The 21,057-nt window shown below is 54.9% G+C and overlaps 2 protein-coding genes across 3 annotated transcripts; one reads left to right on the top strand and one right to left on the bottom strand.

Moving 5' to 3' along the window:
- Positions 1 to 979: 979 nt before the first annotated feature.
- PPM1J (protein phosphatase, Mg2+/Mn2+ dependent 1J) lies at positions 980 to 6,219 on the bottom strand. Of its 2 annotated transcripts, none has more exons than XM_016124429.2 (10): positions 5,873 to 6,219; positions 4,414 to 4,528; positions 3,627 to 3,914; positions 3,241 to 3,353; positions 2,873 to 2,957; positions 2,227 to 2,345; positions 1,960 to 2,023; positions 1,690 to 1,797; positions 1,425 to 1,576; positions 980 to 1,306 (listed from the first exon to the last, which is right to left on the bottom strand). In XM_016124429.2, the coding sequence occupies exons 1-10, from the start codon at positions 6,196 to 6,198 to the stop codon at positions 1,159 to 1,161; spliced, it is 1,518 nt and encodes a 505-aa protein (XP_015979915.1). In that variant the 5' UTR covers positions 6,199 to 6,219; the 3' UTR covers positions 980 to 1,158. The 2 variants fall into 2 exon arrangements, with proteins under 2 accessions (XP_015979915.1, XP_015979916.1); XM_016124430.2 differs by having other exon boundaries at positions 984 to 1,306; positions 1,481 to 1,576; positions 5,873 to 6,215.
- A 3,078-nt stretch (positions 6,220 to 9,297) lies between these two features.
- TAFA3 (TAFA chemokine like family member 3) lies at positions 9,298 to 18,574 on the top strand. The gene is made up of 6 exons (XM_016124431.2): positions 9,298 to 9,626; positions 10,839 to 10,896; positions 12,207 to 12,322; positions 12,884 to 13,033; positions 13,851 to 13,975; positions 15,067 to 18,574. The coding sequence occupies exons 3-6, from the start codon at positions 12,208 to 12,210 to the stop codon at positions 15,076 to 15,078; spliced, it is 402 nt and encodes a 133-aa protein (XP_015979917.1). The 5' UTR covers positions 9,298 to 9,626; positions 10,839 to 10,896; position 12,207; the 3' UTR covers positions 15,079 to 18,574.
- Positions 18,575 to 21,057: the final 2,483 nt, after the last annotated feature.

The raw sequence follows: 21,057 nt of genomic DNA, 5'->3' as shown, positions 1-21,057 counted from the left end.
TAACTTTGGATCTGGCATCCCTTCTTCAGTTAAACTGCCAACGAAAGGAGGTCGAGACAGCTTCAGACTTTGGGTTGGGAGAGGGGTAAGTGTGGGATACCCAGCTTTGAAAGACAGGTGACATATTGAAGGTGATGCGTAGCTTTTAAATGGGTCGGAGCTACTAAAGGCCTACAGAGTCACAAAAACCCCAGGAGGGTAGTGGCAGTGGTGATTGACAGGGCTGGAGGAGGAAATGGTGGCCCGATCATGAAAACCCTTCCATGCCGCACTAGAGAGTTGAGTGTTGATTTCGGTCTAGGTGCAGTAAGAAGCCACTGAGATGTTCTCTCAGGGGAATAACCAACTCAGATTCACACTGCGGAAAGGTCACTCTGTCACGCCCACAGTATATTGGGGGAACCAGGGGCATGGCCTGGAGACAGAGTTAGGAGATGAGTTAGGAGGCTAATGCCGTGAAGAATTAAGGTACTGAGGTATTGACGGGAGGGGTGGAGATAAGAGGACAAAAATAAAAAACCGGTTTTATATAATTGACAATATTGAGTGGTTGACTGGCTTGATGAAGAAGATGTAGAAGCCAAAGGTGACCAACTCCAAGGTTTCCACCTTGAGCAGCTGAGATGGCGCCCACTGAGATGACGAGCCGGAGGCACACGTTTGCCCAGGAAACGATGAGTTCGGCCTGGGGTATGTTCCGCTGAAGTGCCTGTGGGACGCCTAGGAGATGTTCGGGAAAGGACTGGGGTGTGAGGGTCTGGAGCCCAAGAGGGGTCAGGGCTGGAAACGCCGACCTACACGACACCAGCAGATGACTGGAGCCACACAAGGGATGAGAGTGTGGCGGGGGGGCCGAGCGGAGGGCGGAAGAACGAACCCGGGAACACCACGACTCTGCGACTCTCCTGGTGCACTTTCCACCAGCCCAAAGAGCTTTTTGTTGCTGCCTTTCAGTTTCTAGTCAAAGTAGATAAACACACACGTTTTCATCTATCTGGTTTATTTGCCAATAGCTATAATTTTGGATCTGATACGCCTTCTTCAGTTAAAGTGCCAAGAAAGGAGGTCAGGAAGACAACCTCTCAGACTCTGGGTTGGGAGAGGGGTAAGCGTAGAGAGGCTGGGATGGCGGGGGGCGGGTGGGCAGGGCTGAGCCTCTCAGGAGTAAGTGCCTGGCCCTCCCAGGGGGATGATGAAGACTGAGATGTCATCCCCGGAACCCAGCTTGTTGTTGGGGAGACGCCAGCCACGGTCCCGGGGGGTGCCCCGGGCCCCCAGGACCAGAGCTTGGGCCAGAGCTGTGTACCTGCCAGGAGCACATGGGCACCAACATGTACATGGGAAGATACATACGGAGGGCCCTCGCTGCTCCCCTTTGCCCCTTCCTTCCCCACTGTCATCCCTCACCGCCATCCAGCCCCTACCTGCTGGGGTCATTGGGCTCAAAGGTTGACAGCACCCTGTCCACAGTGGCAGCTACCTCACAGTCGCTGGTGACATCCCAGAGCCCATCTGTCCCCAGGACTAGCACGTCATCTGGGCAGTGCTCGTACTGCGTCAGGTCATACACTTGCACCTGGTGGGGAAAGAGGGTGGACAGGGAGCTTGGGGATAAAGAGACCTGGGGCAAAAGCCAGCCCGAAACCCCCGGAGGGATGGTGCGGTTAAGAAGGTCCCCACGTGGCTCACCTCGGGGAAGCAGGAGAGGAAGGGCTTGATGGGCAGGGTGGAACTGCAGACTTTGAGGTTGTGGTCTCCCAAGCCCCGGGTCACCCCAATGGTGGCCATCACTCGAGCCTAAAGGCATTGAGGCAGGGGTGCTGCCATAGCCCTCTCCCAGCCTCTCTGAAAGCGTGGCCCCTCCCACCCCTGCCCTCAGGTAGCACCTCCACCTCCCTAGACAACTTGCGGTGGGTCCTCCTGCCCTCTCCCGCCTCTACCCCTCTACCGTGGAGTTACCTTTTTGCCCTCCCCACAGACCAGAGGAAACCTGAGATCCTCCAGCTCGATCTTTTTGTAGGCCCTGGGGAGGGGGGGAGTAGAGGAGGCATCACCCAGGCATCAAAGGCCCTCTCCCCTGGGAGCCACGCCCCTCACACAAAACCCTAAGAGGGACTATATCCTCCCAACTCCCAGCCTGGCCCAGCCTCCAGCTTCCACCTTGTTGCTGGTGAGGGACTGGTTGTGTCACCATGGGAATGGGCCCAGCTCTGAGAAAAGTGTTACCAGCCCGTCATGTTCTGGTCCCGATACAGCATCCTCTGACCCAGTTCCTTGGACTGAACTCTGCGGGGGAACTCGAGGTGTGTGAATTCACCGCCCAGCAGCTCCGGTTTCAGAAAGCCCTGGGGTTGGGAGTGGCCAGAGGGCATTAGGCTTACAGCACACCCTGGTGTATAAATGATCTTAATTACGGCATATCCTTAAATGAAGTTTACAAGGTGTTGTGCACTGTCTAATATTAACACATATTAACTCATTTACTGCTCACAGCAATCCTAAAGGCAGGAATTACTGATGCAAGTTAGGAGAACTGTGCAAAGTCACAGTTAGCAAGGTGCTTGAACCAGGATCCCATCCCAGGCAGTCCAGCTCCAGGGCCAGTGCTTAAAGCTCTCAACCCTGTTGCCTCTCAGGGGCCTTTGCTGTTCCCTCCACACCTCTGACTCCACTTCCTTCCCAGCTGGGGCCATGGTGGGAGCACCGGAACAGCCCACGCTCCTTCCTGCTGCTTCCTCCACCAGCTCAGCCCAGTGCTCCTCCCAGCAAGGAGCTGTCAGTGGAGTGGGGGTGGGGCAGTCCCTGGGACACAGGGTACAGACAGGCACAAGGCTCAACAAAGAACAGGAGTGGGAGTTTTTTTCCCACTTACGAGCAGCTGAAGACGCTGGCGCTCAGTCTCTGGGGTGAATTCCCGAGACATTGGAATGATTTCACCATTCCGGACAATGATGGCCCTGGCCGGAGAAGGAAAAAGTTTGAGCTTGGCTCTCCTCGGCCCCCTTGTGGAGAATTCCAGAAAGACCATGCCTTCCCATAATGGCCTTTATGATCCCGCACCTGGACCCTCTGCATTCCTCCACTCATGGCTATTTCAGGCCCTTTCTTATGTCTGTAATCCCTCCTGACCCCCTCTGGTCTTTGATTTGTAACACCCAACACTTCACTCTTTTCTGTGCCCCCATCCCAGAGAGTGACCCCCTGTAGCCACTTTCAAAGCACTTCCCCCTCCCTGCATACCTGCTGTCACCTGCGTTGGCCACATAGATCTTGCCTAGCAGGTAGACCACAACCAGTGCACAGCAGCCCCCCTCCACTTGGTGGCCACGCCGCTCCCGGGCCATCTGCTCATCCTGCCACATGAGAAAGGGTAGAAGGGGGTGGATGAAGAAAAGTTTCCAGGCATACAGCCATCCCCCTCCCTCTGCAAAAGTAAACTGGTCCAGCCAAGCCACACTGGAAGGGAGGAGGGAAGATATGGGTAAAACTCCCCCTCCTCCCTCCCCTCTGAACTGAGCTCTGCTCAGGCTTTCAAAGGTATTGGGGGTTCTCGGGCCACCTGAACCTCACACAGAACTGACCAGGGTATCTGCCTAGCAGGCCCTTGGCCCGGGGCACCCACTCACCATGAGCTGGAAGGCATTCTCAATGGCCCCCACTACCAGGCTCTCGTGGGTCACTTCCTTGTGCGAAGACCAGCAAGACTGAGGAGCAACCAAGTGAGAGGAGTCCGAGGAAGTTGGGGCCTCTGGAGTGGACGGGAGGCAGAGGGGAGGTGGAGAGGGGTCCTGGAGTATCTCCACTAGGTCCTTCAGCTGCTCCCGGATGTGGCGATGCAGGAGCCGGGAGGCCATTTCGGCAGCTCCACCCCCTGCATGCCCATCAAACAGGCCCCAGTAGTAGAAGCAGAGTCCCTGGTGGAGGAAAAAGTTGGAGGTGAGTGAGTGTGAGAGTGTGAGTGTGAGTGTGTGTGTGTGTCTGCGTGTGTGCCCGCTATGCAGGATGAACAGTAAGCCTCTTGGCATCCATACACACATCAGAGAGGAGGGCAAAGCTTAGTAATAAAGGAAAATTAGATTTATTCACTCATTCCCCAAGGACCTACTTTGTGACAGAAGGTAAAGCATTAAAAAAGCCAAATTCAGAGGATGAAAGGTGCAAAAATAAGCACTGGTAATTAATTAAATCATCCATCAATACATGAGCATTTTAAATGGAAAACTAAATATTCATACTGACATGGTTGAATCTATCTGATCAATGCCAGATAAAGGTTCTGGGCCAGGAGGCAGAAAGCTAGTGAGCGAGGAGGTGGGTCTTCCACATGTCTCAGACTTAAAACCAGGTGCCTAGAATCCCTGGGGAGATGAGGCACTCTGTCTCTGTAGGCTAGGAAGGGGGCTCGGGGCTTACCTGGCCTCGGCTGGGCTCCCTGGGTACCCCTGAAACACTCCTCCGACCTTCCACATACACCACTTCGCAGCAAGCCTGGTCCTCATTGTGCCGGCTCTTGCCAGCATTGATGACCCTGTCGGGCCAGAATGACCACATCAGGTTAGACACCAGACCAGCTCCTGGAATAACTCCCACCTTAGACACACAGGCGCACACTCTCTCTCTCTTTCTCTCTCTCTCTCTGGCCTGCTGGCCAAGCTGAGAAAGGTCACAGCCTCCTGGGATCCAGGCCAGAGGGAGGAGAAGAGAGGCAAGGCAAAGCACAGCGAGTACTATCTGAGTGTCAGGCCCCGCCACCCCATAGGAAGGCTGGCAGCAGCACCTGCCTGCCTCAGGTCCCCCGCCCCTGGCGAAGCAGGCATCCCTAACCATGCTGCCAGAGGGAAGGGCTGGTTGGGGGGCAGGAGGTTTTACTTCCCTGCTTGCCAAGACCTTACATCTCACCCTGAAACCCAATCAACTCTTCTAGTGCCTTGTCCCACGGCACCCCACCCTCATGGGCACACCCACCAGTATCCTAAAACCTTGTAGTGAAAGTTTCTGCTGCTTTGGCAATGAGGAAGTGCTCCAGCCCAGATCGCGAAAGAGGAATCGAAATAAGGTAGGGATGGAAGCCCACCGGGATTGCGCAGGAGCCACCAACCATCAACTCTTTCCAAACAGGAAGCTAAAGAGATGATGGGGCCACAGGTCCACCAGCCGCCACTCTCGGTGACCTCAACGCCCCCATGGCTCTCTGTGCTCCGCTTTCCCAGCACAGGCATTAAAAACACACATCGCCTGGGAGCAAACCGGCGGCTCCGTCCGGATGTCCACTTCTTTGCCTGGCCAGCGCGAGTCCACCCGCCCAGGGGTGTTCAAAGGGAACCCTCCCGCTTCCCCGCACGGCCCCTGCCCCTGTCCCTGGGGAAGCTCGCGGCCGCCAGGTGTCGCGGACTATTTCTGGGTGTAGAGGGGGAGGGGAACGGTAAGAGGGACAGGGAACTGGGGCGTTGGGGGTCGGGAAGTCTGGGAGCGAGTCTTCCTAGTAGCCATCTCCTTTATTAAAAGAGAACCCCGCTCCTTGAAACCTTTCCTCCTTTAGCCAGTAAACTGCTGGGCCACGACTGGGCACCGGCTAACTCATCCTTCGCGGGGCCCTCCACCCTCCGGGCTCTGGGAGGGAACAAGGTCCTGAGGCGGCGCAGGTGAGGGTGGTCCACGAGCTGGAAGGTCCGGAGGAAGGCTACGCCGACCGGAGAGAGGGCTGGGAAGAGGTGCGGCCCGCAGCCCAGAGGATAGCAACGGCTCTGGGAAAAGGCTGCTGCTGGCACCGAGCACAGCAAAGGGGACGCACCCAGCGCCTGGGATGCTGAGGTGAGGAGGGCAGTGGGGGTGGGGCTCCCATCCTGGTTAGGGTGTCCCCAGGGGCGCTTACTCGGCATATCCCGTGCTCCAGGGCAGGCGACGGCCGGTGTCCGGGGGACTTTGCACAGCCCGGCCAGAGTGGTCGTCGGCGCGTCGCAGCCCCCCCGGGCTCAGCTGCAGAAAGGTCGGTCTGGAGAAGCTCGCTCGAGCCTCTGCTGTCTTCACGGGCACTGCGCTCCCGCTCCCAGCCCTCGCCGGAGGGCTCCTGGGCGCTTCCGGAGGGGCGGCGGGCAGCGCCGAGGTCGTGTTGGGCAGGTCCGGAGACTTGGAGCGCGGGGGCGGGGCGCCCCCGGAGCTCACCAGGTGCGCCACGGCTGAGCGCACCCGGTTTAGCATGCTGCCTCCCTGCCCCGCCCTCGGCCGTGGCCCCGCCCCAGGGAAGGCCCCGCCCCCTAGGGCTCGCGGTGGGCGGTGCTCGCTCCCGCCCGCTCTACCCCACCATTGGCTCCCGGTGGGCAGGGCGGGTCCGCGGCAAAACTTCCTCCTGTTTTGGGCCACCCGGGAACCGCCCCACTGGCTCGCGGCATCTCCCCGCCGGGTTCCGGCTTCGCCCCGCCCCCGTTCCTTTGGGGGAGAAGGGTCTGCTCTTGTGGGAAGGGGATGGAGGGGACACGGTTTCAGCCGAGCTCTAGGTCAGTCATCAGCTAGAACCTCCCTATTGTGACGAGAGGATGGTGTCCCCTCGTTCTCAGTTGTGGCCAGCCAACCCGGCGGGTTGATGGGGTTGGTGACCTCAGCGAAACCAGGCGCTCTGCTACCGCCGGGTGTGAAGCACCTGGTGTGATAACACCTCTGGCTGGGTCTACTGGAGTGAGAGAGTGAGGGCGAGGGAGCTGACGTGGTGTGGGGGTGGTGACCACGCAGGCCGGAACCAGCTGTCCTGAATTAGGGAGCCGGGGGTAAGTTTCTGGGCTCCGTGAAGACCACCTCGATCTGGGATAGCGGTTGCCACTTCGACTCCGCTTTGTCTCTCAGGACCAGATTTCCCCAGACACTTAGACCTACCCTGACCACAGGTCTGGTTAGTGTGGATAACCACAGTAACTACTATTATTGAGGACTTACTACTTAGTAGGTCCTCTAAAAAGCACTTTCCACATATTAGGCCATTTATACCTCACGCCAACCCTTAAAGGTAGGTTTTATTATTATCTATTTTTACCGATGATGCTACGATCCTGTTATTTTACAGACTTGCTCCAAGAGGTCACACGGCAAATGAGAGGTTCACACCCATGTCAGTCTCCGGACGTCCAAATCCGATTCTGTTTTAAGAACCAAGCTGATTTGGCGGGATCAGGGAGGGAAGGTTAAGAGGGAGGTGAAAGGTAGAGAGAAGAGTTGGGGTTCCTCTTCTCCCACCCTCCCCCGCCGTCTCTTAAGGCAGAGGCTGAGAGCAGTCTGGGGATGCTGAACAAGTTCTACCGCTGCCACCAGGGGGAGACAGAGGCCAGGCTAAGTTTCCTGCCTGTAAGGGGGAGGGTGGTATCATAGAATTGATTACTAGGTCTCTAGAGACACTTACATACCCCATCCAGGGTACAGGACGCTTGTGGCCCTAGTGCAACTCGAGAGTAGCTCTCAGGGACCACCGAGTTCGTGGTTGGGACTCCACCTCTGGGCTTTGTGGGCAGGGTGCTTCCTGACCATAACCTTCTCTGTTCCTGGGCTAAACTGTGTCCCCAGAAGGAGTGGCTTTCCTGGCAGCTTCCAGATAAAAATCTCATAATGGTCTCTCATTTTTAGACTTGCTATAATTGTGCCTGCACTCTGGGCAGAGAGAGCCAGAGAAAAAGAAGTCACAAGAAAAAAAAAACTCAGTCCAAAGATACAGAGTGGCACAGGCAGACAGGCAGAGAAAGAACATGCTGTTGCTATGGGTAGTTCCTTTCTGTTTGAGAAAAACTGTAACCAGCGCTCAGATCAATGGCATAAACAGCAGCAGCAAGCCAAAGACTGGAGAAAAAAAATACAGCATTCTGGCTATTTTTATTATTCAGTGTTTCTGGGACACTTTGCTTACCACTTCTCTGTCACCCAGATCCCTAATCCCTGCTCTTCGTAGCACCCAGCATGGTGTGGCTGCAAGTGGGCCACAGAACCATGTCCCAGAGACACATCAGATGGTCAGCAGGGATGTCAACAGCTCTCTCGAGCTCCAGAACAACCCTCAGGTCATACCCAAATTCTAAAGCTCTCCTCTCCCTGAATCTCTCACTTCCTCTTCTTGGCATCATCACACTTCCTCCGTCCTCAGACTGCCCCAGAACTTGGTGAGAAGGCCATCACCTCTACTCCTCCCTGAGGCAGCACAGTGAGAAGGAGAAAGTGGGGGGGGGGGGGTGAGGTGGGAAGAAGCAGACTTGTGAAATATTCTCCTCCGCTGGGAACTGAGCCTCTGCTCAGTGGCTGGCTCTACCAGGGGTGCAAGGCCTCAGCTAGGGAGGAGGGTTGGGCATCCTCAAGACAGGTTCCTTTATCCCCAGCCACGTGCTGTGGCTCAGAGCTCAGAACTGGGCTGCTTTCCCTTGCATCTCTCTTCCCCATTACCCCCATCCCAAAGCCCTCTTAACCGAAGAGGGCTGGCCTTCCTGTAAAGAGACACATTCACAGACCGCCTCCTCCCAGTGGTCTAATGCTTTCACATCCAAACCTTGCCCTGTAAAGAGTTATAAAATTGCAATTACACTGCAGTTGTTATGATGAAGAAATTGAGTCTATTGAGTCTCAGAGTTTGGTTTCCAAATTGGGGTTCACACCCCTCATCCGGAGGGACCAGCTTGTGGTAGCCTTCCTGCGGCTCTGCCTCTACCCTCATACCTCCCCTAGCTAGTCCTTCCCGCCCCTGAGGACACCTCTCCTAGGGTAGAGATCATTTGCTATTCCCGCCTGAATTTTAACCTTTTTGAGAGGCTGACATATCAATCTAAAAGAGGCTTGTCAGAATTTTGTGCAATGAGGATGATATTCATTTTCCCCACCCAGTACAGTGGTCCCTAGCTACAAATGGCTATTGCGCACTCGAAATGTGGTGAGTGCGAATGAAAAGCCCAATCTTTACATTTTATTTAATTTCTATTTAAATTTAAATAACCACACGGTTAGTGGCTACCGTATTAGTACAGACCTGGAATCTTCAAAGCTTAAAAACCCCGATGGTCTGGGAAATCACTCATCATACTCAGTCCCCTTCACCTCCCGGAAGCCCCCACACCTGGAGCGTTTGGAGGGACTTCTCTGAGTGACTCCGGCCCGCACCCGGGAGATGCTCACCCTTAAGGAACCGCGGAGGCCAGGGAGCCTCTGTTCCTCGTCCTGCCTCGGCCGCCAGGGGCCGCTGCGCCTGCAACGCGCCGGGCCGAGCGCCGCACGCGCGCCCCTCAATGTCCTGGAGGAGGCGACGGCGTCCGCGCGGGGCTGGCGGACCCGGCGGCCCCGGCGAGGCGGCGGCGGCGGCGGCGTGCTTGCCGGCCTGCGGGCGGGAGCCTCGGAGGGACTCCGGCGGAGCTCTGCCGAGCCGGCCTGGCGGACCCGGAGCTCCCCCGTGCCCGGAGCCGGGCCCCGCGTGACCGCGATGCCAGTTTGGCCGGAGCTCTGCCGCCTCCGGGGCGCAGCAACTTGGTGAGGGGCTCAGGGCTCGGCACTAGACAGCACTCGAGCTGGCCGCTCCCGCCGGAAGTCACCTTTCCGAGTCTTGGCCCCGGCCCAGGGGCAAGGAGAACCTCAGGCCAGCAGCGGGACCAGTGGCACTGCCGCGGGGGCAGGTAGGTCCTAGGGGTGGGGCTCAGAATGTGGAGGACTGAGTGGGGGCGGGGCGGGGACGGCGAGGAGGGGGAGGTGGGAGAAGGTAGGGAAAGGTTAAAGGTTAAAGCTTCTCATGGTTCACATCCTCAACCCCGCGCTGGTACGCCAGTTGCTAACTCAGCCTCCCCGTAGCCTGGCCTGGGGTAGGAGGAAAACATGCTGGGAAACTGAGGCAAGAGTGTGGGAGCCCGAGAGGAAATCCCAGAAGCTGCTTTCTCCAGCTCTCTCTGAGGAAGGGAATAGAATGCCAGAGAACCCAGCCCAAATGCCGCCTCCCCCGCGCCCCGCAGGTCTTTTGGGTCTTGGGGTTCACAGGAGAGATGGGGGAGAGGGGTTGGAGGGTGTGGCAGCTCCGAGAGAAATGGGGTGGGAACTGCCCGGGAGAAGACAAAACTGCATTTGTAGTGATCAAACGGAAAGTTCCTGATGGGGACACCCACTCAGAGAAGAGATGCATCTAGAAAAATGAGCAGCTCTCTGCCCACAGAGCACAGCCGAGCCCCGGGTGGGCACCACTTCCCCTGCCCCGCGGTCCTCTCTGGGTTCTCACTCCAGAGGCTAGGACACAGGGTTCCCAGTCCTTCCCGGCCCCCACCATCCTACCTGCCTCAGTCCACCTCCCTTTGCAGGCTGAAGGAGGAGAGGTATTATGAAGAAATGGAGACGCTGTTGGGGCCGGGCCCTCTGAGGCTGGAGGAGCTGGAGGACCTCCTTTATAGCCCTCTGGAGTGGGAATGGGGGTGAGGTGGCAGAGCCGAGCCCTCTCCGTATGAGTCCAGGAAGCAGGTGCGAGGGAGGTAGGAGGTGGAAGCGAAGAGGATTCGGGACCTCAGGGGTCTTTCCCAGGCGCCTCTTTGGGCAGCATCCTGTCTGATTCCGCTCAGGAACCCTGCTCTGGCTTAAGCTCCATCCCAAGGCCAGGAGGTGACAGTGATGGCTCTTAGACACCTCCTACCATCAGCCCTGCTTCCCTCCTGGGACAGAGAAACTCTCAGCTACTCTTCTCAACCTCACCACCCCACATTTCCCAGAGTCTGCAGGGACCCCTGCAAAGTCCCAGGGCAAAGGAGAAACTGCCCCTTGCCTGCACCCAGGCCCCTCTTCACCTCCTGCAGGACCATGAGCTCTGTCTGTCCCTTGCAACCACCCAAGAATCTTTCCTACTTGTCTAGGTCGAGTGAGTCTGAGGTCAGTGGATGAACAGACAGAAGCTGAAAGATCCCCATAAAGGTAAGTGAGGACATAGAGAAGGGAGTGGACAGAGATCCAGCACCGTATCTCAGAGGGCAGCCAGGTTCTGGCATTTGCCTTGTCCTCTGGTGTTCCCAGTGCTGTGCTGGCACCCGAGGGAGCCCAGCGACGGCCCAGGGGCCCCGCCGTGCAGCAGAGAGGGCGGTGCAGGCACCTTCTATGCTCAGGCAGCTCCCAGCCGCTCTGCGCTTCTGCTTCCCAGGGACTCCCTCCATTTCTAGTCCATCCTCTGGGATAGACTGGGGAGGCCTGAGCCATTGAGGATGGGAGAAACGGGGGAGAAGGAAGGGGAAGAGAGCAGAAGCAAGGTGCAAATAGAGCAGGCTGCTGGGCTCTGGGCTCGGCCACCCACCTGCTGCCTGGCCTTGGGCAGGTCGTTTGACGTCTATTAACCTGTTTCCATTCTTCCTTTCCAAATTTATATTTGTTTAAATTGATTTGTTATTACATTTGTATGGTTCAAAACCCAAAACATAAAAGAGCGATAGGTAGGAAAATAAGTCTCCCTCTACCTTTATCACCCAGCCAACTAGTTCCCCTTTTTGGTGGCAACCAGTGTTTTTATATTTTCCAGAGCTGGCTTAGACGTACTTGAGCAACACATATAATCCCTCCCTTTTACTCATTTTATACACACCACCCTGCACTTTGCTTTTTTCTTCTCTTAACGGTGGATTATGGTTAGAGATCCTTGCGTGCCTTGGTACATAAAGCATTTCCTCATTCTTTTTTTTTTTTTTTTCACAGCTGCCTGGATGGGACTGCATTTGCACAAACGCTCCCAATATATTTAGCCAGCCCTTGTTTGACAGTTGTTTAGGTTGTGTCCAGGCTTTTTGAGTGTCAGTTTATTCGTCTGTAAAACAGGCACAAATAATCCCACTTTGTAGGATAGCCTTGAAGGATTCAAGACCAAGTTTGCTAAGTGCCTGGGGTCAAGTGCTTCAGACACGGGAGTCAGCATTTCTGTTCCTCCCATGTCAAAGCCCTGCGTGGGATCATGTCTCGTTCATCGTTCAAGACCCCTCCTAAATGCCATCTCCCAAAAGCTTTCTGCGTTTTTCCCAGCAGGACAGGCTCTGTCACCATTCTCTTTCCTGCTAGGAAAATACTCTCTACTTTCCACAGTGAGTTTATGCCAGGCTGAGAGCTGCCTGGGGACAAGGTGTGCACCCTACCCACCTCTGTGCCTCCCAGAGTGCCTGGCACAGAGGCGCTGGGATTGGGCGCTGGGACAGGGTAGGGGAGCCCTGCCTGGACTCAAGCAAGGTGCACCCTTTCCTCTGCAGGATGCCTGAGAGGGCCTCGTGGAACTGGAGCGCGGGCAGCTGGCTGCTGGCACTCTGCCTGGCCTGGCTGTGGACCATCCTGGCCTCGGCTTCCTTGCAGCCTCCAACTCCCACAGGTTTGGGGGTGGTGGCAAGGTCTGGGGAGGGGGCTTCCCAAGACACCTGAAGAGCTGGACACCACCCCACCCCATTCCTCAGCAGGCAGGTCTCCGAGGCAGAGTCTAGGGGCCCTGGCTCCTCTGTTCCAGCGGAGACGGCGAGGGCAGACCCATCGCACGCCTTCCCATTGGGGCCAGAAGGGGCTGTGCAGGGAGAGGCGCCCTCGGGTGGGGGCTTAAGTCCAGTCTCCTGGCCTAATTCTGTGGTTTTCCTTCTGCGATGGCTAAAGCCTGTGTAAGCGGATGATCCTCCCCACGCATTGTAAGCCCTGGGCCCCTGCCCTCACCCAGAGGAAGCCGGGGAGGTGGGGGTTGGTGTGGGACTCCATCTTTCTTCCGCCCAAGGACCAGGCCCTGCCAAAGGGTGAGGCGTGCGGCCTCCCTGGGGAAGAAGGGACAGGGACCCTGAAGCTGCAGGCAGATTTCATCTGTTCCCTCCTCCCCTAAGCCAGGGTGGGTGGGATGGGAACACGGTCATGGCCCTGGGCTGGGCGTCTGATCTCGTGCGGGCTTCCTCAGTCCCTGTGAAGCAGGGCACCTGCGAGGTGACAGCTTCTCATCGCTGCTGCAACCGGAACCGCATCGAGGAGCGATCCCAGACCGTCAAATGCTCTTGCTTTTCTGGCCAGGTGGCGGGCACCACACGGGCAAAGCCCTCCTGCGTGGACGGTGAGTGAGAGGCCAGACCGGAGGGGACGGCCTGATCAGAGAGAGAAGGAGGTCTGTCTCGGCCTCTCCATCTGCTGGGAATACAATTTCTTCCCCATCTCAGGGCTTTCCTGTCAAGTCTTAAGTGAGGGGGCAGCTCTGGGGAGAGGGAGGCGAAGGTGACCACGCTCGTTTCTTACACGAGGAGAACCCCCGTCCCACGCACGCCCTGCCCCCCCCCCATCTGCACCCGCTGCCTGGCGCTCACACCGACGCAGACTCCTGCGAACGTTGCCTTCTTCACTCGCTGCTCCTTCCCAGCCCCTGACACACGCCCACCTCCCGTCCTCAAGCCAGCCTTTCCCCTCGCCTCACGTGGACCTGTGTCTCGCTCACCCATGCGTTCCTCCACACCCACCCCCTTTCCCACAGGCCCCCCCCTGCTCATTTCCTCACACTCACTCACGTGGCAGCGCTATAAACGTGCCCGCGGGTGCTCACACGCATGCCTGCTTGTTCACTCCCGGTCCGTGGACCCCTGCTCACATACACTGAGGGCTGTGTTGAGACTGTGCCTCTCTGCTGATGACACGGTGGCTCAATTTGAGAGTTGCCTTAGAGACGTCCCCTGCCTTCACCCTGAGCCGTCTTTGGTGAAATGCGGGAGTCGGTGGGATTGAGGTTGATATGGTTAAGAGCTCCGGCCTCAGCCCGAGTTGGGGAGAGGCTCAGAGCCAGGGGTGGGCGGGCATCCTGCACAGACCCGCCTTCCTTCCCTGGCTGTACGCTGTACTCGCAGAGAGCTTAGCGCTGCCCTCACTGCCCCCTGTTCCCACAGCCTCCATCGTCCTGCAGAAGTGGTGGTGCCAGATGGAGCCCTGCCTGCCGGGGGAGGAGTGCAAGGTGCTCCCCGACCTGTCGGGATGGAGCTGCAGCAGTGGACACAAAGTCAAAACCACCAAGGTATCTAGGGGTGGACACTTCGCCCCCCACTACCGTTCCCCCTTCCCCTGGGGGGATGTCCATGTTTCAAGGTGAGGTCTGTGAACCCTGTGGGCACATCTCTGGACAGTCCCCCAAGGTCTGTCTTCACTCTGGGGACTGAAGTTTGGGCTTCTGGATCTGAAATCTGATGTGTCCTCCCGGGCACATTTCCCGATGGCGTCGTACACTTCGGTTTCCTCCTCTGCCTGCAGTGAGCCTCTGCCTCTGGAAAGTGTCAGGTCCACAAGGACAAAGTAGAGAATTGAGGAAATCCTCCAGATAAGTCAGAGGGGACTCTCTCCAGTGGCCACTCTGCCCGCCCACCCCTGCCACTGACCCCACCCAACAGCCCCATGATTTCCTAACTCACACCCACCTTCCGCCGGTGGAGCTGCTGTGCTGTGACCCACGAGGGTGATTATTTTCACGGTTTGCTGCCCGCCCCGCAGAACAAGGGCTAATTAAAGTGTTATCAAACTCGTTAGCAAGTCCACAGTGGGTCGGGGTTAATCCGTTATCTCACTGTCATCACCGTTGGTTGGTACAGGTGATGACCCTGTGGGGTAAGCCGGAACTCTGCCTCTGCCTACCCCTCCCTCCCACCACACGTAGCAGGCAAGCACACAAATCCAAAGCACGGAGACGGAAAGGCGGCCTTCAGCGTTCTGAAGAGAGCAGCCTTTTCAGAGAGCGCAGAACAGAAGCACTAAAAAGTGTGGCTGGGTATAAAGAAGAGCTTTGTATCTGCAGGCAGGCAAAGGAGACTTACATTCTGAGTGTATTTAAGACTAGAGGAGAGTGAGACCCCTCACAGAGCTGGTGATATTTGTGACTATTTTATACGTGTGGGTTTGGAGCCTGTAGATCACTGTGCTTGCAGTTGGGGCAGCGATTCTGAAGCGCACAGTGGTGAGGCGTGCCTGATTTACGTTTGTGCGGCCACCTAGCCACGTTTTCCCGGGCTAGACCACTCTAGGAGGAAGGGATGGCAGCAGTGACCTCTACATGACCTGCGTATCCTGGGGGTATCCATTCCCTTCTCTAACCTTCCCCCGTCACTTGCTCTCTAGGTGACACGATAGCTTTTGGGTCACAGCCTGGACGGGACAGCTTGACTGAGCCACGGACTGAAGCATGGTGTCCGGTCATCACCCAGCAAGAGTGGAGGTTCACTCACCGCGACACGCGCCCTGAGCCGAACGCAGCGTCCCTCCTCCCAGGGGCGTAGCCGTTAAGCTGCTCGGGGGATCCGCACAGATCTCGTCACTTCCCTAGTGCTGCGCTGGGCTCTCCTGGGGGACAGGGAAGAAGGTCAGGATTCAACTCCTGCCCTCAGGGAATGTCCAGTCAAGTTGGAGAGTTAACGAAAGGCAATTTGGATTAAGGTGTGCGGTCTCAGACTGGCTTCTAGGCCACAGGCTGTGGGCGCGTTGGGGGTTTGGGGGTGAGACTCCCACAGCTCTTCGGCCACCCGCTGCACAAAGGCGAGAGGTCACACCCAACACCAACCCCTTGCGTCCCTCACGTCAGTCTGAATCCCCAGCGAGCTGCTAACGCGTTGAAGGAGAACGCCCTCCCCTTATGCCAGACTGGCTGCGTCTCCTTTGGATGGGACTGGCTTGGCTTGGGAAGGGGTACAGAGATGAAGCCAGATGGCTTCCAGCGAAGTTTCTGCAGAGGCGTGGCCTGATTTGGCCAGGTCACTGGGTTTGAGGTGGACAGGACCTTAAAATCATCACCATCCAAGCACCCCAGCTTTTTGTTTGTCTGCTTGTTTGGACAGATGAGTAAACTGAGTCCCAGAGAGGTGAAGTGACTCGCCCAAGGCCTCACAGCTGGGGCCTCCAGATCTCTAAGACTAGTGACCGTTCAGTTCAGCCTGGATGTGGATTCCGACCTGGGCCTTCCATGTTGTTGTTTTTTTTTCTCAAGAACAAAACCCTGCGAAGAACAGCTGTACAGCAGCAACGTTTTTCTCAGGAGACCCTAGAGCAGGAACTTTTATAAGGTCACTGTTCTCCTGTCTGAACTGATCCAGAATACCTACGCACCAGGACGTGGGGCCACTGGATCTCCGCTTCGTCCTCAGTTCAGAAAATTCCGAACAGGCCCCATGATCGCCCAGAGCTCACGCAGCCCATTGACAGCTGGGGCACTTGGAACCGGCAGCCCCGTTGCTCACTCCGACCCATCTCTTCCACAGTCCTTAGGCTGTAACTCTCGGAGGCTCTGGATCCATGGCAGGTCTGGGTGGGGTCCAGGGCTGCTCAGAGTCCTTTCCCTTCAAAGGCCTGGCTGGGCAGGAGGAGAGCCCCTGCTGGGCTGGGTGGTTGAGGGCTGACAGTTGGTACAAGCTTCAGGGACTCAGAGACAGGGGCTACTTGGGTATCTCTTCAGTAAGAGAATGACAGCCTCAGTGATTGCTGGGGTCAGCTGGGATCACCAGGATTGCAGAGTACAGGGAGCAGGGGTGCCAACAGAGGCCAGTGTAGACAATGCTGAATGTACTGTCCATGGGCTGGGGCTGAGTATCGGCCCCTCCCTGCTTCTCTCCCTCCCTCCCTCCCGAACTGCAGAACCAAGACCATTCCCCACCCCCCCCCCTTTCAGGGTTTATCATCTTGGTTTTGTTTTGTTTTTGGTGATGGGGTGAACAGCGATGATATCTTCTTACTAGACTTTAAATATCAGAATTCTGACGACTTTGAATCTCTGCCCATGCAGAGTCATGGGGTGGAGTGGTAAAGGAGTAGGTCAAAGGTTGGCATCACCGCTTTTGAGACTGCAGAGTACATTAGGGGTTGGCGAATTTCTGGAAAGGGCCAGATAGTAGATATTTTAGGCTTCACAGGTCACATACAGTCTTTTTAGTGTGTTTTCCTTTGGCGTTTTTGTTTGTTTTAAAAAAACCTTTTAAAAAATATAAAAAATATTCTTAGCTCAATGACTACCAAGGCTAGCCCCAGGCTGTTTCTGGAAGGTTGCCCGTGAACCTTTGCAGGCAGGCCATCGTTCATCTCTGCACTGAGGACTGGCTTAGGTGCAGTGGGAACCTGAGCTTGAGGTCTGCATTGGGTTTTGTTTTTCTTCTAATGCTCCTTGAGAGATTGGTGAGTGAATTATTTAGGCTACAAATAGACAGCTTTAGCAGAGTCAGACAATGAGAGCCGCTCTCCTGGAGGCCAGGATATGGGCTTCTCCACTCCCTCCCCGCCCCTCGAGATTCTGTCGTGGAGGCAGGGAGAGGGCCCCTGCCCCCTGCCCATCGGCCTGGTCCACAAGCCACGGGGGCTATGAGCTGGGGATGAACCTGAGAGAGTGGGATAAGGCTGTACAGCACCCACCCCCCACCTTCCCCAGCCCCGGCCTCAGCCAAAGTCCAAGCCCCCTGAGGCTCCCTGACCTCTCTCATCCCTGCTCACAGAGCTGACCTCTTTCCTTTGGCATCTGTTAGAACCTGCTAATTCATTTTTTTTTTTAACCCCTCAAAGTCTCCATTTCCTCCTGACCTAGTCAGATGCTAATTTGGTGGGCTTCGAAGGGTGTCCCTTACATAGCCCGGAGACCCGCACGCAGAAGGGTGGGGTGGAGAAGGGAAAGCATCCCACCTCCCAACAGCAGCTCCCCCTAGGGCCCTATTTCCAACTTAGTCAATATTTGTGTGCATTTCGTATGCACTGCAACCGCAATTTAGAAATGCAAAATGATTCTCCTGGAGCACAGGGGTCCTGGAGTCCTCCGTCTTCCTTTTCTCCGAGTCAGATGGGCTCTCGGATTCCCTGAAGTGAGCTGGTGCCCTCACGCCCTCAGCCATGAAGGCCTTAGGAAGGCCCCCAGCTCCAGGAGATCGTGTGGCTCATTTCTGTGACCTCCTGGCAGTTTCATTAAGGTCTGTGAGTGACATCCTAATTAATGGCCCCAGACAGTTGCCCGGAGTTGAGGCTGCAGTTTCCTAAAATTACAAGCTTAGAGCTAAAAGGGACATTAAAGATCAGTTAGCCACCTCCCTCACTTGACAGATGCGGAAAAGGAGACTCAGAGAGGTTAGGTGATTTGTTCAAAGTCACACAGCTGGCTGGTGGCATGTCCTGCCTGGTGATCAAGACGAGTGCTGTTTACACTACTGCGCAGTGCCTCTTGACTCTAGTACAGATGAGGAGGCCGAAAAGCAGCCAGGCTTTAGCAAGAATGGACGTGAAAGAGACTCATTCTAAAATCGCCCAACCCATAAGTGCAAGGGGACAGAGCGAAGAAGAATGGGAAGCATTTAGAGATGTACACACGGAAAGAGGGAAGTCAGGACGAAAAGGAGGAATTAAGGTCACTCATTCAGGAGAACATCAAAACACCAAACCATAGCACAAAATAATCAGAACAAAACTGATGCCGCGTTCAAAACAGTTGATTTTTGTCCTTTTTCGAGGAGACAGAGTAGAGCCCCTACCAACCTTTGGAAGACCTGCAAAGCCGGTCTTGATGGCTTCTGGGTTTAGACCCTCGTGCAGGGGTCTGGAAACTAAGGCCCAGGGGCCACATCTGGCCTGCTGACTTTGTAAATAAAGTTTTGTTAAAACAGAACTGTGTTCATTTGTTTATTATTGTCTATGACTGCTTTCCTGCTCTGAGCGCGGAGCTGAGTCATTGTAAAGAGACCGTATGGCCCATGAGGCCTAAAATATTTACTAGTGAACCCTTTATAGAAAACTTTTTCCAACTCCTGCCCGAGACTTTTTATTGAACCTTTTTCAGTACATCCGTATTAATCTGGAAAATGATGGCTCCGTTTCTGGGTTTGGGATTTTTTTTGGAGGCTGTGCCTGTGTCCCCTTTAACCCCTTCCAGTGTCACTTGTGTGTTCTAACAACCAAAGAAATGAAGACATAAAGAAGACAGAGACCAACAGAAAGTCTCAAAGCAGATGAATGCTTCCCTAATATGTTGTTACACCCCAGATCAGCACAGGTCATATTTTCCAAGTTCATGTAACTTCTACTTTTAAACTTAAAGTAACTCCGGGGCACTCATGTGTGAAGATGTAATTGTGCATGCATGCATGCATGCTGCTGGTGTTTCTGTGCATCTGTGGATCTGAGCTTCTCCACGCTCGTAAGCAAGGCTGATATTAAAAATATATAATGAGCTCAGTTCAGAGGCTGACTAATCAAGACAGATGCCGGCCTATCTGTCAGACCGGGTTATGCCGGCTGCCCAAAGCCCAGCATGCAACTGCTCGTGCCCACTCCACCTGCTGTGGCTGAGATGGGCTCCAGAACAAGGGAGGGCCCGCTTCTCCCTTACCTCAGAATGAGCAGCCAAGCTGGTTCCTGACTTCCTTGGGTTTGTGATCTGTCATTGTGTATGGGTGTGTACATGGGTACAGAAGCTACTGGATTCAGATGGCTGTAAACATTGTACTTGGAACAGACATATAGACTGGCATAAGGAGGACCAGACAACTGCCTTTCAAGCCTTACATGAGGGAACAAACCCCTTCAGTCTGGCTTAGCCATTTTCAAAGGCTAGACTGACCTACGTGCTGGGTGACTGGTAATAAATACACTGTAACTTCTGTTAGTGAATGTCTACCATGTGTCAAGCACCATGCTAGTCTCATTATATAGGTTGCAGTATCTTAAATGGGACTCTTCCCGTCTCAGAATTGGGGCAGAGGCCCCAAAGGTCAGGAAAAGAAAGATAGGTATCAACTATTCTCAATTACTCCCACGTTCTAAATCAAAATGTTAAGACTATTTCTACAGATTTGTAACATAAATGTTCCCCACCTCCAGACTGCATATGAGAAGGCTAAGAGTTTAGGTTGAAAGGCAGGTGGTAATTATGATCTGTCTGGAGTGTTACCAGCCAGGGGGAAAGTTTAGGTGTTGATTCTTTCTCACTATAACCCATGTAAGGTGGGGATTGCAGAAAAGAACTCCAAGAGCTTGATTTGAATTGATTGGCAGGTGGGAAACAGAGGGACTCAGGCCTGAAGAATAATCAGAAGACGAGTGGCTGTGGCTGGCTCGCTGGCCTAGATTGTGACCTTGAAAACTATCTTGGGAGGGAGCTGTACCTCCAGAGCTTAGCAGAGCACAGATACTTGTATGTTTTCCAAGGGCCAATGTGGAGTGCCCAAGAGGGCTGCCCAAAAGGGTGACCCCAGTCAGGGAAAGACTACCAGACAGAAGTCATGAGGCTGAGAGAGTGTCATAAGTGGCCAGTGAGAGAAGATATCACCCATCCCAAGGGACCTGTAAGTCAGAGATCCACAGCAACAGGGCGTCTTCCAGAAACCCAGGGAGTTGTCCCAGAAGACACTGTCCAAATTCTGATATGTAAAGAGACTTAGAGAGATTCAAAGACATTAAGTAATTTTCTGAATATCAAGTGGCTAATAAATGGCATGTGGTGGCTATGTACTGTTTGGATTTGGGTAAGCTAAAACTACATTTCCCAGAATCCTTCCCTGCGTGGTTCCAGATTAGAGTTGGCCAAAGATTAATTTGTGAATAATTTGGAAGGCAGAGAAGTGCAGCAGTAGCAATTACTCTCCGAAGCGTGTCATGGTTCGAAGTGCCAGCAGGTCCCAGGCTAAGCTCATGTTTCCTCACTCCAAGTCAAGCTTTACTTAGCAACTCCCAGCCCTTCTGACTAATAAACAAACCCAGGCCAATCCCAAGATGCAGAGGTAACAGCCTTCCATAAACACTTCACTGAGTCTCCAGGATCCTGCCCTAACAATTGGACATGCCACCTGGCTACATTGAGTGTGGTTTTCAGAAATCGCAATCCTGCAGCTACAGCAAATAAGGGTTTTTTGGGTGTGTGTGTGTGTGTGTGTGTGTGTGTGTGTGTGTGTGTGTTTAAGGCAATCAAAGAATAATCCTACTCTCTTACCAAGGCCTTGAGCTGGGTATTTAAAGCCCTGAGCTCATATTGTCTTTCTCTAAGTTCTTGAGTGCACTTGGAAGCAACCGACTAACCCCACTGTACTCTTTATTTTCATTAAATTGTTTAATGGCAGCAACTACTTGGTCACCCAATGCCAAGTGGCAATCTCT

This window comes from Rousettus aegyptiacus, unplaced genomic scaffold (genome assembly GCF_014176215.1).
Source record: "Rousettus aegyptiacus isolate mRouAeg1 unplaced genomic scaffold, mRouAeg1.p scaffold_m13_p_17, whole genome shotgun sequence".
Classification (NCBI taxonomy): Eukaryota; Metazoa; Chordata; class Mammalia; order Chiroptera; family Pteropodidae; genus Rousettus; species Rousettus aegyptiacus.
This window is presented reverse-complemented; position numbering and strand designations above follow the sequence as displayed.

Excerpts from the sequence above, each read along its gene's own strand:
- PPM1J (XM_016124429.2), bottom strand. The coding sequence starts at position 6,198 with ATGCTAAACCGGGTGCGCTCAGCCGTGGCGCACCTGGTGAGCTCCGGG. Across the intron at positions 3,354-3,626 it reads AGAATGCCTTCCAGCTCATG|GATGAGCAGATGGCCCGGGA; the intron begins GTGAGTGGGTGC and ends CTCATGTGGCAG. Across the intron at positions 2,958-3,240 it reads GCCAACGCAGGTGACAGCAG|GGCCATCATTGTCCGGAATG; the intron begins GTATGCAGGGAG and ends TTCTCCGGCCAG.
- TAFA3 (XM_016124431.2), top strand. The coding sequence starts at position 12,208 with ATGCCTGAGAGGGCCTCGTGGAACTGGAGCGCGGGCAGCTGGCTGCTG. Across the intron at positions 12,323-12,883 it reads GCAGCCTCCAACTCCCACAG|TCCCTGTGAAGCAGGGCACC; the intron begins GTTTGGGGGTGG and ends GGGCTTCCTCAG. Across the intron at positions 13,034-13,850 it reads AAAGCCCTCCTGCGTGGACG|CCTCCATCGTCCTGCAGAAG; the intron begins GTGAGTGAGAGG and ends CTGTTCCCACAG.